The sequence below is a fragment of the Oncorhynchus clarkii genome, chromosome 30 (assembly GCF_045791955.1).
Source record: "Oncorhynchus clarkii lewisi isolate Uvic-CL-2024 chromosome 30, UVic_Ocla_1.0, whole genome shotgun sequence".
Lineage (NCBI taxonomy): Eukaryota > Metazoa > Chordata > Actinopteri > Salmoniformes > Salmonidae > Oncorhynchus > Oncorhynchus clarkii.
The window spans coordinates 23151933-23168967 of record NC_092176.1 but is presented as its reverse complement, the minus strand read 5'-3'; the positions used below and the strand labels follow the sequence as shown (position 1 = coordinate 23168967).

At 41.6% G+C, this 17035-nt stretch overlaps 1 protein-coding gene across 3 annotated transcripts in view; it reads left to right on the top strand.

Moving 5' to 3' along the window:
• The window catches only part of LOC139389316 (ceramide transfer protein-like), a 41928-nt gene that overhangs the window by 1248 nt on the left and 23645 nt on the right, over nt 1-17035 (top strand). For all 3 annotated transcript variants that reach the window (XM_071135965.1, XM_071135964.1, XM_071135967.1), the window contains 2 exons: nt 332-466; nt 16493-16609. In XM_071135965.1, coding sequence (XP_070992066.1) covers nt 332-466; nt 16493-16609 — 252 coding nt within the window. The remainder of the gene's footprint in view (nt 1-331; nt 467-16492; nt 16610-17035) is intronic.

Genomic DNA, 17035 nt, shown 5'->3' with positions numbered 1-17035 from the left:
GATTCGTTTTAGGCTACTGGAATTCTTTGCAGATTGTTTATTTTATTTGATCACATGCCCCCCTGGGACAACATCAAAGCAGGCTCCACTGCTCAGTTCACTTGCCTCAGGCAATAGGGTGACCTTTAATGTCAATCCCTGGCCATTAATAGCATCCTTTTGTGGGACATGCAACACCCACTTCTCTGTCAATTAACCAGGAAATTAATTTAACCAATCATTGTCTTCTATAGTGATTGTGTGAAACTAAATACATGACCCCTGTCCTACTGTAAGTACACCGCTAGTAGAGTTGTAGGCTTGACTATCTGCTCTTATGTTTTGTTGACAGTGGACCAACTACATTCACGGATGGCAGGACCGGTGGGTAGTGTTGAAGAACAACACTCTGAGCTACTATAAGTCAGAGGATGAGCGGGAGTACGGCTGCAGGGGCTCTCTGTGTCTCAGCAAAGCTATCATCACTGTAAGTAAGAGGAAATGTTCATTTCCTCTCAGAAAGCAGCATTATGGCACATTTTGGCAAAAATGTTTGTTCAGACACTGAAATGGTGGAAGTGAAATGACAAGGGCATACTGACACTATAAGAAGCACCAGTTGTAAACACATATACATTGTTCTTTAGGCATCTGAAATCCTGATTCTGTATTGTAATATCTGGCCACATACTGTTATCCTTTGTGTGGCATGCTTCTGTTTCTAGCCAGTTGACACTTTATTCTCCTCAGGCAGGCCTCCCGTTGGTTAGATAAACTGAAATCCAACTCCCTGGTTAAACATATTTTCTTTCTGAAATACCATGGTTCACTACAGAGGCCAAACAAATGGTGTTACTGCTATTTGTGCAATAGGATTAAATGACTGAAATCAGATTCAAACCATAATATGGGTTGTTGTAACTTCCCTTAGGTCCAATGCAGCTGTTTTTATCTCAATATTAAATATAATTTCTGGGTAACAACTAAGTAACAATTAAATACTTTACTGTGATTGTTTTCAATTAAATGGTCAAAAATAAACAAAAATAGCTTCTTAGCAAAGAGCAATTTCTCAAGCAAGAATTTTGCTAGGACTCTCTGGGAGAGGTCTGAGTTAGGAGGGGAAATTTACAAATGAGCTGTTATTGGCAGAGAGGTGTGGAACTCTTTCTCATTGGTCTATTAACTAATTTACCACCTGGTAATGTCACCAGGCAGGCAAAAAATCCATCTCACCAAAACAGGCTGAAATTTCAAGCAGTTGTTTCTAACAGCTCTTACACTAAGGGAAGGGAAAGGAGAATAACTAGTCAGTTGTACAACTGAATGCATTCAACTGAAATGTGTCTATCGCATTTAACCAAACCCCTCCGAATCAGAGAGGTGCTGCCTTAATCAACATCCATGTCATCTGCTCCCAGGGAACAGTGGGTTAACTGCCTTGCATGGGTAGAATGACAGATTTTTACCTTGTCAATTCAGGAATTAGTTCCAGCAACCTTTCGGTTACTGGCCCAACGCTCCTACCTGCCAGGCTACCTAAAGGACATTATCATAATTTACACAGTATTATTCCAACCTGATAGTGTGGATATATACAGTACCAGTCAAAAGTTTGGACACACCTACTCATTCAGGGGTTTTTCTTTATTTTTACTATTTTATACATTATAGAATAATAATGAAGACATCAGCTATGAAATAACACATGGAATCATGTAGTAACCAGAAAAGTGTTAAACAAATCTAAATATATTTTATATTCTTCAAATTGCCACCCTTTGCCTTGATGACAGCTTTGCACACTCGTGGCGTTCTCTCAACCAGCTTCATGAGGTAGTCACCAGGAATGCATTTCAATTAACATGTGTGCCTTGTTAATTTGTGTAATTTCTTTCCTTAATGTGTTTGAGCCAATCAGTTGTGTTGTGACAAGTTAGGGGTGGTATACAGAAGATAGCCCTATTTGGTAAAAGACAAAGTCCATATTATGGCAAGAACAGCTCAAATAAGCAAAGCGAAATGACAGTCCATCATTACTTTAAGACATGAAGGTCAGTCAATGTGGAAAATTTCAAGAACTTTGAACGTTTCTTCAAATGCAGTCGCAAAATCCATCAAGCACTTTGGTGAAACTAGCTCCCATGAGTCCCACAGGAAAGGAAGACCCAGAGTTCCCTCTGCTGCAGAGGATAAGTTATAGAGTTGTCAGCCTCAGAAATTGCAGCCCAAATAAATGCTTCACAGAGTCCAAGTAACAGACGCATCTCAACAACAACTGTTCAGAGGAGACTGCGTGAATCAGGCCTTCATGGTCAAATTGCTGCAAAGAAACCACTGATAAAGGACACTAATAAGAAGAGACTTGCTTGGGCCAAGAAACATGAGCAATGGACATTAGACCGGTGGAAATCTATCCTTTGGTCTGATGAGTCCAAATTTTTGGTTCCAACTGCCGTGTCTTTGTGAGACGCAGAGAAGGCTAACTGAGGATCTCTGCATGTGAGGTTCCCACCGTGAAGAATGGAGGAGGAGGTGGTGTTATGGTGTGGGGATGCTTTGCTGGTGATGCTGTCATTTATTTAGAATTGAAGGCACACTTAATCAGCATGGCTACAACAGCATTCTGCAGCGCTACGCCATCCCATCTGGTTTGCACTTAGTGTGACTGTCATTTGTTTTTCAACAGGACAATGACCAAGAAGGAGAGTGATGGTGCTACATCATGACCTGGCCTCTACAATCACCCACCCTCAACCTAATTGAGATGGTTTGGGATGAGTTGGACCGCAGAGTGAAGGAAAAGCAGCCAAGAAGTGCTCAGCATATGTGGGAACTCCTTCAAGACTTTTGGAAAAGCATTCCTCATGAAGCTGGTTGAGAGAATGCCAAGAGTGTGCAAAGCTGTCATCAAGGCAAAGGGTGGATACTTTGAAGAATCTCTAAAATATATTTTGATTTAACACTTTTTGGTTACTACATGATTTCATAGTTTTGATGTCTTCACTATTATTCTACAATGTAGAAAATAGTACAAATAAAATAAAAACCCTTGTAGGTGTGTCAAAATGTTTAACTGGTACTGTATAACACAGGATTTTTTTTTTTACTGTATTGGGCATTTAGGTGAAAGGTGTCTTTGTGCTTCTAAGAGAGCATTAGAAAAAAGGAACTATGTAAAAGCAACAGACGACAAGGTTTTAACTACTAGCACCACACCTACACAGTCAGTGGCACTCAGTCTGTTTATAATGAAGGCAAAAACAAGACTCAAAGACGCAACCTCTCTCTGCCATCTTTCCAAATATCCCTGAGCTGTCTGTCGACAGACTCTTCTATCTGTGTTGTGTGAGGTCTTAGGAATGCAGAAACTAGCCATTGGCAGTGTTTGGAAAGCTACTCTGAAAATAGTTTACCAAGATACCAGTTACTTAACATTGGAAGAAGGTAAGCTACACTAAAGCTACCCGTACGAGTAATATAAACACAGCAGAAAAATAAATGTCCCTTTTTCAGGACCCTGTCTTTTAAAGAATTCGTAAAAATCCAAATAACTTCACAGCTCATCATTGTAAAGGGTTTAAACGCTGTTTCCCATGCTTGTTCAATGAACCATAAACAATTAATGAACATGCACCTGTGGAACAGTCGTTAAGACACTAACAGCTTACAGACGGTAGGCAATTAAGGTCACAGTTATGAAAACTTAGGACACTAAAGAGGCATTTCTACAGACCCTGAAAAACACCAAAAGAAAGATGCCCAGGGTCCCTGCGCATCTGCGTGAAAGTGCCTTAGGCATGCAGCAAGGAGGCATGAGGACTGCAGATGTGGCAAGGGCAATAAATTGGTCGGATTTAAGTTTATCGTCGAAGGAATGAACGTTACACCGAGGCCTGTACTCTGGAGCGGAATCAATTTTGAGGTGGAGGGTCCGTCATGGTCTGGGGCGGTGTGTCACAGCATCATCAGACTGAGCTTGTTGTCATTGCAGGTAATCTCAACGCTGTGCGTTACAGGGAAGACATCCTCCTCCCTCATGTGGTACCCTTCCTGCAGGCTCATCCTGACATGACCCTCCAGCATGACAATGCCACCAGACATACTGCTCGTTCTGTGCGTGATTTCCTGCAGGACATGGATGTCAGTGTTCTGCCATGGCCAGGGAAGTGCCCAGATCTCAATCCCATTGATCACGTTTAGGACCTGTTGAGTCGCCCCCCACAGAAATGTCTGGGAACTTGCAGGTGCCTTGGTGGAAGAGTGGGGTAACATCCCACAGCAAGAACTGGCAAGTCCCGGCGTGAAAGTGCCTTAGGCATGCTGCAAGGAGGCATGAGGACTGCAGATGTGGCAAGGGCAATAAATTGCAGTGTCCGCACTGTGAGATGCCTAAGACACCGCTACAGGGAGACAGGGAGACAGGAAGGACAGATGACCCCCCCCCCCACCTTTTGTTCAGGGACACATTATTCCACTTCTGTTAGTCACATGTCTGTGGAACTTGTTCAGTTTGTCTCAGTTGTTGAATCTTGTTCTGTTCATACAAATATTTACATATGTTAAGTTTGATAAAAAATTAACGCAGTTGACAGTGAGAAGACGTTTCTTTTTTTGCTGAGTTTAGTTTACATAAAGTACATTTGAAAACGTAGTTCACTACATCATGATTATTTATCCCGAAATAGCTAGATCTAAATCTGAAATATCATAGACCTCAAATTGCAAGAACAGATCACTCTGGAGTTAAGTGTCAACAGAAAGTTTGTGTTTAATAGGCTAAATTAAAATGTTTCAAGTGAGAATTAGGAAGGTCTCATGCCATTTTCTACTTTACTCATATTTTATTTTTACCAAAAAAGTAATGTAGGTCCAGTAGTTAGATACATGGTAAATAGTAATTAACTACAAAAAACACTACCAAGATCTGAACTTAGTTCAACTAGCACCAAGCTACTGCAAAATGTAGTTAAATTATTAGTTGAACTACACTACTCTCCAACACTGGCCATCGGTTAATGTCTTGCTCAATAGAGGCCAGCTTCACTGTTAGGATGTACACCATAGACTCGGTACAGTACACTCACTGTAGGTACAGTATTTGTGCAGAAAATGCAAGTCAGATAATTCCGCCTCAGGCTATGGCTCAACCGCATGCTGTGTCACAACACCGCAGGCTACTGTTTACGCATCGCTCTCAGTATCTGCTGCATTTGTTCAGTATCCTGTGCTTCTTTCAAGAGGGATGGAAATCATACATTGCTCTTTTCATGCTGTATGTGTGTGTTTGTCAGAGATGTATTAGGTTTTGTATTCTCTGTTGCGTTTATTTTCACGTACAAGGTAAAATATCTTCACATTAGAGTTGATAATTTTATTTTTATTTTACCTTTTATTTAACTAGGCAAGTCAGTTAAGAACAAATTCTTATTTACAAAGACGGCCTAGGAACAGTGGGTTAACTGCCTGTTCAGGGGCAGAACGACAGATTTGTACCTTGTCAGCTCGGGGGTTTGAACTTGCAATATTCCGGTTACTAGTCCAACGCTCTAACCACTAGGCTACCCTGCCGCCCCCTAATGATGGTAATACTGGTACTAACTACTAGTGATGCACCGATATGACATTTTTGGCCGATACCGATATTTTCCTTGCCCCAAAAAAACCCAATACCAATACTGATAACCGATTATTTAAAATTTGAGCGTCCTTTTTAAGCATTCTAGCACATGTAAATAGGTAACACACACGCATGGATGCAGCGGTCTAAGGTACTACATCTCAGTGCAAGAGGCGTCACTACAGTCCCTGGTTCGAATCCAGGCTGTATCACATCTGGCCGTGATTGGGAGTCCCATAGGGAGGCGCACAATTGGCCCAGCAGCGTCCGGGCCGTCATTGTAAATAAGAATTTGTTCTTAACTGACTTGCCTAGATAAATAAAGGTTACACACACACACTACACTGACTGAAAAGTTATTTTGTTGGCATTTCCATATGTCCCCATTACCAGTAAAACATCATCAAAACCTTTTTCTTTCACTTGCTGTGCTGTTTCGTTGTTCAGTTGTTTCATTCTCAACCAGGATTTCTATGGAACGCCGTTTGGGTTTTTGCGTGTCAAAAAAGATACTTGACGTGTCAAAAACGACAATCTGTTTCAGTAGCTATATAGTTAGCTAGCTAACTTTATAGCTGGGTGTCATCTAAAATAACCTATTTATGGTTGGACCCATCTGTGAAGCTAGCCACAATAAGGATTAGCCACAATAGTGGACTTTGCGGTTAGCCTTCAAAATAAAAGTTTTGCATAATTCTACTATTTGTTCATTTGTCAATGACAGTTTTATTTTAAAGGCGAACCGTAAATTCCACTAGTGCCTAATCCTTACTGTGGCTAGCTTCACAACACGGTCGAGCATCACTAGCCAGATGAAGCTAGCTGGCTGCTTATAACGTTAGCTTTGGGCAACAGGGTTACGTAGCTGGCTTGCTATTTATTTTCATGAACTGAAGTTCAATTTCAGTAGGCGGACAACAAGTGGCAACCTAGCTAATACTTACACACCAGGATTCCTAAATCATTGCTTAGAATAATGAACATGACTGCAGTTTCTGCTGGTCATTGTTTTCAGGCTGGTTGTATTGGTGCTAGCTAGGTACCAAGCTAAAGCTAGCTACCCCAGAAGTTGCGGTCGAACAAAGGCTTTATTACCAACGCCCCATTGTAAACACATCGTACGTGTTTGCAGACTTTTTTGTACAGCTTTGACAGTGCTATTGTATCTTTTTTTGACACGCAAAGACCCAAACGTCGTTCCGTAGTATGCATGTCGTGAAGCTAATAGCAGTGACACTATTACTGTGTAACATCTGAAAAATAGCGCACTTGGTAGTGTGTACTGGTGCTCGACCAGTCGGCGAAAGCCAACATCACCCACGACAGAGAACGGTTGATTGTCAAGGGCAATGAATTCCATTGTCTTGGCTTAAATGGATTTCGCCTTTTGAGTTGTCTCGCTGAAATGTTGTTACTCTTTCAAATGACTGCTGGACTTGTTGGATGCTCGATCCACACAGCAGACATTGTGTGGGGTAGGTTAGGATTTTACGTGGCGTTATCACATCATGCACCTTATTCATATAGGTATGCACGGTAGCTTTGACATCGGCGTTAAACTAGACATCGGGCCGATACCAATGTTGGCATCTTTAGCTAATGTCGTCCGATTCCGATATGCTTACTAATATATTGTGCATCCCTACTAACTACTATAGATAATGTCAACAATACATTTGTATTTTTTAACAACCAAGGATACAAGCGAACTAACTGCAACATCCCAAGGATACAAGCGAAGCAACTGCAGCATTGGCAGCTACAGTGTTCTCAATCAGATCTCTCCACACACACCGATAGGGATAGATTGCAGCACACTATGCTCCTGGAGAAGGAGCGAAAATAAAGCCAGGCTTTATGGTCTGTGTCTGATAGAGCCTTGTGCCAGTGGACTTAATGGTTCTTCTGATTCACACAGACAGCAGAGAGGTTCTTAAGGACATGCTTGATACGAGTAGGGTGTTGTTACCCTTAGAAACTGATCTAAGGTCAGATTTGTTTTTCTTTACAATGGATAGGGGTAATCTGGTTACAATGACAACTTCTACCCAGTACTGATTGGTACAGGAGGAGGTTAAAGAGAAACCAGCAGCCCTCCCTCATCACTACATCAGAAGTTGAAACTAACTTATGAAATGGAACACATGGGGATTGTTTTAGCTTTATGACATTTTGCAGGCATTACATGTATGTTCCAGATACTGTGTGGTGTGGGGGCTCTGCAGTTTTTTGTTACGGGAAATAAAACGAGGAGCTTTATTAATAGTTAAGGCCCTATACAATTTGCGATGCAGGGAATGTGGACGGAATCCAGACATTAAAACATAATTCAACAATATTTAATCATGTCTTGAACTTAGTAGGAAATCAATTAATTTGTCAAAGATTATGATGTCATGAACGAAATGCGTAGCCTAAGTGATTCGTATGTTCCTTCAACTATCTGAAGTGGCAACTGCTCGTGAATCCCCATGTTTGTGCGCGTTTGTCTACCGCTTTGGGTAGCCGTTTGCGAGGATGCTAATGACAACTGCCTTCTGGTAGTTGGAAAGGGTTTCATAAAAATCTTCTCAATTAAATGTTAACTACAAAGTAGTCTATGCCTACCTGGCAGAATGAGATCATGATTATTTGCATCAATCCAGTAGTGATTTGTTTAGCAAACTCTGCAATCACGTGTGCTACAGAAACACTGCTAGCCAAGTAAGTGTCTTGCTGGTGCACACTTGAATGAAAGGTTATCTACACCCAAAAATGAAAATTTCTTAGGTTTTCCCCAGATCTCAAAAGTGGTCTCAAATTGTTTTTTTTTCTATTAAAAATGTGTGATTTTTTTGAGAGCGAAAACATGAAAATCGGGGGGAAAAGCTGAAACCTGGGAAAACTAAATGGAGAAACTGAATTTTGAGAAAATACAACATTTTATAGGCCCCTATAAAGTTTATTAAACTAGGGCAACATCAGCTGGCATCAGCGGGCCATTTCTACTAGAAGAGGAGCTCGAAGTCAGAAAATGTGGAGGAGAAGGCCTTGCTGTCTTTAAGGAACAGATTCCAAACCCAGGTTATTGGTGTAGCCAATAGGATTCCACCATTTGCACACAAAACGATAAACTATCTTGTCCACACCAATGTGTCCCAAAGAGTGGATCTGTGTCACCAAGTAGGGTAAGAGTGCATTTGGCGCTACACATCTCAGGTTGTATTTCCACACACCTTGATTGAGTTTGCATCCTGCAGCCATCCATTCCCACACTTCATTGTTTGCATATCTCTAATGTGTTGCAATGTATCCAAGGTGTATCTCCTAATCAGTTTAGCTGACAGAGATTTTCTCTTGGCAGCCGCCTTAGCAGCAATATCAGCCAAATCATTACTTTTGTCTGTAAAGATTCTACCATGTGCTTTCATTTTCAAAATTGTAACTGGAGAGCATTCCGTAGAGCCATCAACTCTGGTCCATTCTTCACAGGAGCTCCCAGTGATGTCATGAATCCTCTGTTTTTCCATATTTTTCCAAAATAATGGGTGACACCAAAAGCATACTGTCTGTGTATAAGATAAACTCACGGTTTTCCAAAGAATGGCTCTATAAACTTATCAGAGAGCTGATCCAAAACCAATTAACAACAGTCGTGTTCAAGTAATGTGGTATCTGGAGGATACATGAGAGTAGCCGGATTGCATGGTGTCTTTTCAACTATACCCATGTTCCATAGATCTTTAATCACTACTTTAGTAGTGTTCATAGCTTCCTTGCTAATGGGATATTGTTTTGTGCAAGGTGGTACAACACCTGTCAAGCACACTGGTTCCTTATCGAAAGTTCCACACTCATTTTGTTTTTGTAGTCCAAATAGGATGGTTCTGAACTGTAGAGCCCTGCAGTTGTCTAATTTTCCATGTCACCTTCCCTTCAGAAATGTTCAATGTAGAGTCAAGTTGCATAAAACATCAAGACCTAAAATAGGTTGTTCAAATAAGCCTATCCACACTCCTGCATCAATCTTCATTGGACCAAGAGAAATTGATAACGGTTTGTTTCATATCGGTCTTTGTCCCCCCCACGCTTGTTGCTCCGATGTTCTTGCCCGTGTACTGAGGACATATGTTTTGCATAAGATATAGACAATAGAGTGACTTCAGCACCTGTATCTACTAAAGAAAATCTATTGCAAGGTTGTTAACCATCATGTTCCCATATATTCCATTTGATTTCATATGTACACCAGCTGAGATTGGAAGTAATAGGGGGTCTGTTAGTTTACCTCCACATCATCCAGAAAACTCTGCTGCTGAGCCGGAGAGGGCTTCTTAAATTTCTGCATCAGCGTTGGGGCTGTTGTCTTGAGTCCATTTTTACATAGACGGACCCTGCTTATCCTATTCTCTTTGCCAGTGACCAGAAATCCCACAATAATGACGCACCACGTTTCTCTTCTGCTCAACGGATATTGTTGTTGGTTTCACTCGGAACCTGCACAACTCTGAGAAGACAGTTTATTATGTTGATTGATGTCTCTGTCCAGTCGTGACCGTCTGTCTGATGTCGCCGTAGTTTTGTCTCTCCCAGTCATTAGTTGTGGAAACAAATGTTTTTCGCAAGTAATGTATGGATCAGCTGATGAGTGATTACACTCAATTCCTCCAAAAATGGGGCATCTTCATCTTCCATGTCGGGTAACCCACTGTGTCTAACCACCTCTTCTCTAAACCTTTCTTCAAATTCAACAAACGGTTAATTTGGTTTTTGAACACATTTGGTTCTCTCTCCCAGTTGGTGGTTGTATTGGACAGAACCTTAAGGAAAACGTGTCTGGTTCTCCATCCATCGGCCACATCTTGCTCTTCACCACCCACAGCTCTATAAAGCTTTTATTCAACTACGCCATGTTAATGGTTATTCAAAACAAAGGCTAATAACTGTAACCCATCATAAGGATATAGACTGTAGAGTTTCTTAATGATTCAAATGGTCCCACGTTTTCATACCTACATCTTGTGGATGTTTCAACTAGAGGTCGACCGATTAATCGGACTGGCCGATTTAATTAGGGCCGATTTCAAGTTTTCATAACAATCGGAAATCTGTATTTTTGGGCGTCGATTTTAATTGAAATGTAAATTTAATTTAAATAATTTTTATTTTATTTAACTAGGCAAGTCCGTTAATAACACATTCTTATTTTCAATGACGGCCTAGGAACAAACGGTGGGTTAACTGCCTTGTTCAGGGGCAGAACGACAGATTTTCACCTTATCAGCTCGGGGGATCCAAACTTGCAACCTTACAGTTAACTAGTCCAACGCAATAACGACCTGCCTCTCTCTCGTTGCACTCCACATGGAGACTGCCTGTTACGCGAATGCAGTAAGCCAAGGTTAGTTGCTAGCTAGCAACAATCAATCATAACCACTAGTTAACTACACATGGTTAATGATAATACTAGATATTATATAGCGTGTCCTGCGTTGCATATTATCTGACTGAACATACAAGCATACAAGTATCGAAGTATCTGACTGAGCGGTGGTAGGCAGAAGCAGGCGCGTAAACATTCATTCAAACAGCACTTTCGTGTTTTGCCAGCAGCTCTTCGTTGTGCGTCAAGCATTGCGCTGTTTATGACTTCAAGCCTATCAACTCACGAGATCTGGTGTAACAGAAGTGAAATGGCTAGCTAGTTAGCGTGCGCTAATAGTGTTTCAAACGTCATTCGCTCTGAGCCTTCTAGTAGTTGTTCCTCTTGCTCTGCATGGGTAACGCTGCTTCGATGGTGGCTGTTGTCGTTGTGTTGCTGGTTCGAGCCCAGGGAGGAGCGAGGAGAGGGACGGAAGCTATACTGTTACACTGGCAATACTAAAGTGCCTATAAGAACATCCAATAGTCAAAGGTTAATGAAATACAAATGGTATAGAGGGAAATAGTCGTATAAAGCCTATAATAACTACATCCTAAAACTTCTTACCTGGGAATATTGAAGACTCATGTTAAAAGGAACCACCAGCTTTCATATGTTCTCATGTTCTGAGCAAGGAACTGAAATGTTGGCTTTCTTACATAGCACATATTGCACTTTTACTTTCTTCTCCAACACTTTGTTTTTGCATTATTTAAACCAAATTGAACATGTTTCATTATTTACTTGAGGCTAAATTGATTTTATTGATGTATTATAATAAGTTAAAATAAGTGTTCATTCAGTATTGTTGTAATTATCATTATTACAAATACATTTTTTTTAAATCGTCCGATTAATCGGTATCGGCTTTTTTGGTCCTCCAATAATCGGTATCGGCGTTGAAAAATCATAATCAGTCAACCTCTAGTTTCAACATTTTTGACCATTCATCCAACTACACTGCTCAAAAAATAAAGGGAACACTTAAACAACACAATGTAACTCCAAGTCAATCACACTTCTGTGAAATCAAACTGTCCACTTAGGAAGCAACACTGATTGACAATAAATTTCACATGCTGTTGTGCAAATGGAATAGACAACAGGTGGAAATTATAGGCATTTAGCAAGACACCCCCAATAAAGGAGTGGTTCTGCAGGTGGGGACCACAGACCACTTCTCAGTTCCTATGCTTCCTGGCTGATGTTTTGGTCACTTTTGAATGCTGGCGGTGCTTTCACTCTAGTGGTAGCATGAGACGGAGTCTACAACCCACACAAGTGGCTCAGGTAGTGCAGCTCATTCAGGATGGCACATCAATGCGAGATGTGGCAAGAAGGTTTGCTGTGTCTGTCAGCGTAGTGTCCAGAGCATGGAGAGCGCTACCAGGAGACAGGCCAGTACATCAGGAGACGTGGAGGAGGCCGTAGGAGGGCAACAACCCAGCAGCAGGACCGCTACCTCCGCCTTTGTGCAAGGAGGAGCAGGAGAAGCACTGCCAAAGCCCTGTAAAATGACCTCCAGCAGGCCACAAATGTGCATGTGTCTGCTCAAACGGTCAGAAACAGACTCCATGAGGGTGGTATGAGGGCCCGACGTCCAAAGGTGGGGGTTGTGCTTACAGCCCAACACCGTGCAGAACGTTTGGCATTTGCCAGAGAACACCAAGATTGGCAAATTCGCCACTGGCGCCCTGTGCTCTTCACAGATGAAAGCAGGTTCACACTGAGCACGTGACAAACGTGACAGAGTCTGTAGATGCCGTGGAGAACGTTTGGCTGCCTGCAACATCCTCCAGCATGACCGGTTTGGCGGTGGGTCAGTCATGGTGTGGGGTGGCATTTCTTTGGGAGGCCGCACAGCCCTCCATGTGCTCGCCAGAGGTAGCCTGACTGCCATTAGGTACCGAGATGAGATCCTCAGACCCCTTGTGAGACCATATGCTGGTGCGGTTGGCCCTGGGTTCCTCCTAATGCAAGACAATGCTAGACCTCATGTGGCTGGAGTGTGTCAGCAGTTCCTGCAAGAGGAAGGCATTGATGCTATGGACTGGCCCGCCCGTTCCCCAGACCTGAATCCAATTGAGCACATCTCAGACATCATGTCTCGCTCCATCCACCAACGCCACGTTGCACCACAGACTGTCCAGGAGTTGGTGGATGCTTTAGTCCAGGTCTGGGAGGAGATCCCTCAGGAGACCATCTGCCACCTCATCAGGAGCATGCCCAGGCGTTGTAGGGAGATCATACAGGCACGTCGAGGCCACACACACTACTGAGCCTCATTTAGACTTGTTTTAAGGACATTACATCAAAGTTGGATCAGCGTGTAGTGTGGTTTTCCACTTTAATTGTGAGTGTGACTCCAAATCCAGACCCCCATGGGTTGATAAGTTTGATTTCCATTGATAATTTTTGTGTGATTTTTTTCAGCACATTCAACTATGTAAAGAAAAAAGTATTTAAGAATATTTCATTCATTCAGATCTAGGATGTGTTATTTTAGTGTTCCCTTTATTTTTTTGAGCAGTGTATTTTGGAGATGCTGATTTATGTGTGATTACTGTCACCGGAGGTTTGTCTTTACTACATTTTACAGCCTGTGTGGTTGGCCTACGAAATCCTCCCCACGTTGGAGCCAAGTCTGTTTTTACGACCCTTCCCTGTAATTGTTGAATTTCTTCTTTCAAGGTTTTGATCTGTCCACCAAGAGCTTTCAAACTTTCTTTACCTCTCTGCAATGTCCTATCATGATTTTCCAGAAATAATTTCTCATCCCGTTTTCTTTCTTCGGCTGATACAGTTAAAGATCATCGTGACTTTGTCAAGGAGTTAGACATTCTCGGTATTTTTCCCCAAGCTTTTTGTATATCAGACAGATTCCATCTTTGTCAACAATGACAGAATATTTCTTTATCTCATGCTTACACTTCTCTACTTTGAAATGGTTCTTCATATCTTCATAGACAGTGAATTTAAAATCTCTTTCATACTCACATCCGGAGGAGCTGTTCCACCCTTTTCCAGAGTGGTTTTCTCACTTAACAATGGCGCTACATTTAACTTCAAAGTTGTATAATGTATCTCTCTCTCTCTGTTTATATATTTATTTAACCCCAAAATATATCCCCCTTTGAGGACTCAAACCATTTCTAGAACACATTTTCTCTCTAGGGCCTGGCTACCCATAAAAAAGCTTGTTGACAGGGATGCAAACTAGTCACCTTTCGGTGAAATTCGCCATTTTGAATCCAAATTATGTGACCTATGTGAATTGTGTAGAGCCAATGAGGAAAGGTGAGTGATGCGCTTTAGGAGCAATACTGGCTGTATCCAGGGCTCAGCCAATTGTTCACATAAAAGAATGCAGCAACCAACTTGCTAGTTACAGAATCAGCGCGCGAGCTGGAAAGTTGCAAAGGCAGTTTGCCAGTTAACTGGTATCAGTCTCCTTGCCGTTCCTCAAATGATAACGTGTTAGTTGCATACTGAACCCTGGCAATCTGTGAAATGTTAACGAAATAACTATCTGTGAACTGAAGTTATCCCTCTACAGTATGTGGTTCATTTTCAGAATGAGAGAATTAGGTAAAAACAAGTGGATTCATGGATCAAGTGTAGCTGGAGCTGGGCCTGGCTTATGCTGGAGGCCAATAGAGGTGAAAGAAATGCCACACACTTTCCCTCTTTCAATACAGTGAATTAAAAAGGGGTATGCCAGGTGTACTCTCTGCCTGAAAGAGATCATTTATGCCAAAAAAGAGTATCATGCTCTGCTGGCACATTGTAGAACAGATGTCCACAGGTAGAAAGTGAACAATGTAATAATGTGCAGTGTAGCCCAAAGATATTGCTTTCGTTGTGTTGAATTTGATAGTAGGGAGGGAGGTGTGTGAGTGAGGGGGATTATTACATTTTTTTACTTAGTGAATGTTAATTTTGTACACAACCTTGTGCACTTGATCAATGTCTACTATAGTGGCAACTATCATAGAGCAAAAATAGAATGCCTGTTTGTTTCATTCATATTCTACTTTAAGATGTTTCCCCCCCCAATTGCAATATTTAGATGTGTATGGTCACAAGTGTTCTATTATAAAGGCTGTGATGGCTAACTGCAATATTAGTGTATTGTTTTTTTTCTCAGGACTTGAGTGTCATTTGCAGTAAAGTCTAGGCAACAAATAACATTGGATTGCTTTACTTACATTCTTTAGCTGTGAGTTAGGTTCACATTAACCACTTATTTTACACACAGAGACAGATCATGTAGATCATATTTGTTGTTTAATTAGTTAACCTGCAGTTACCGCTAGCAGGGATGTTTTTTTACATGTTTCAGTGAAAAGAGAAAGTCACCTTTTTGGGCCCTCACCGGTTTGTATCCCTGTGTTGAAGACTTACGTTAACCACACGTGTAAAAATTGCTACTCAACTAGCAACTCGCTTCTATGCAACAAGAAGGTTTCACTTGAACCCTTATACATCACAGATACGTTTCACTCATTGCATGCACTAATTTTAACCTGATTTGGTTCTTTTAAAATTATATTGGTCTAGACTCACTCAGCACTGATGGCCATCAATCAGGAGATTAAGAGTAGACTCTCCTCTGGATCAATCCACAGTTGTTAAGTTTTCTTGTTGTTCAGACCAATTCGTCACGGCACCAAACGTTAGCAGTTGTTGTTATTCTTTAATAGCACAGACCCCAAAGCAAATCAAGGGGAGGAAATATGTTTATTCAAAGAGGATAAATCATAGATATTATGCTGAGGTAGATGATCATTCTCCCCTGTCCTCAGTGATGCTCTTCTGTGGTTCTCTCCCAGTTCTCCACAGAACAAAGGGACAGCATGTCGTTTTATAACCCAGCCCTAGCCAATTAGAATTCCTTGCAATAAAACTGGGCCAAATAACAAGTATCCTATTTCAGGCTCACTGTATCGACAAATCCCTCCCATAACCATTGCTCATTAATCCCCTATTACAGAAAAACTACTATTTGCATTGATTGTTAGTACTCTATTGACCTCTCGTCCTCTGTGTTGTGTATTTATCTTCGGAATATTCTTACAGTATTCACTAAGTTGGTTTAAATTAAGATAATGTTTTAGAGGGCCAGAGATACACCTGTGATGATAATCTGAATTTCCCAAAAAGGCCACTAGATGTCATATGATAAATTCTGGTAGTTTTCTGGTAAACTTCAAAAGTTTCAAGTAGTATACCCTTTGCACCTCTAGTCAGAACCACATTCCTCCTACAACCAACATGTTGATTGGAATAAGCCCTGCATAATAATATAGCCTAGTGTTGGGTGTTTGGGCCTTGTTGAGTTGATTCTGAAAGAAGGATCTATTGACCACTCATGTTTGTTTTTAAAGCGGTAGACGCACTGCTTTTCCCAAAGTACTTTCTGCTGTAGGGTTTGACGTCTCCTGTATAGGCCTAGTCACTCGTGTCTCCACTCACTCTGTCTCTCCCTGCAGCCCCACGAGTTTGACGAGTGTCGTTTTGACATCAGTGTGAACGACAGTGTGTGGTACCTACGGGCAGAGGACCCAGAGCACCGGCTCCAATGGATTGACTCCATCGAACTACACAAGGTAAGAATGAAGGATCTCTTTCTCTCTTGTACACAGAAGTGACATATACCAGAGATCTTCCCCTTGACATTCCCCTTGGCAATTTACGTTTATTCTCCAATACTTTAAGATCTACACATAAGTGCACCAGCCTAGTGGTTGGTTTGGAATAGAACGAGAGGTAGAGGTAGCCAAGACTAGAGGTTAGAGAGGCAGCCAGTAGCCAGAAAGATTCTAGTTCAAGTCCCGGGCCAAGAAATACAAACAAGTGAGAGATGGTGGCAACCGGAAGCATCGTGATTTGAGATCCCATATTTACAGTATGCTACCATTCCCAGGAATTGACATGTTGCAACATGACTGCTCCTGAGTGGAACTGGTCGACTGGTTTGTGACAGTTGAATGTGGGACGAACAGGAAAAACTTGGTGTGTGTGTGTTAGGACCA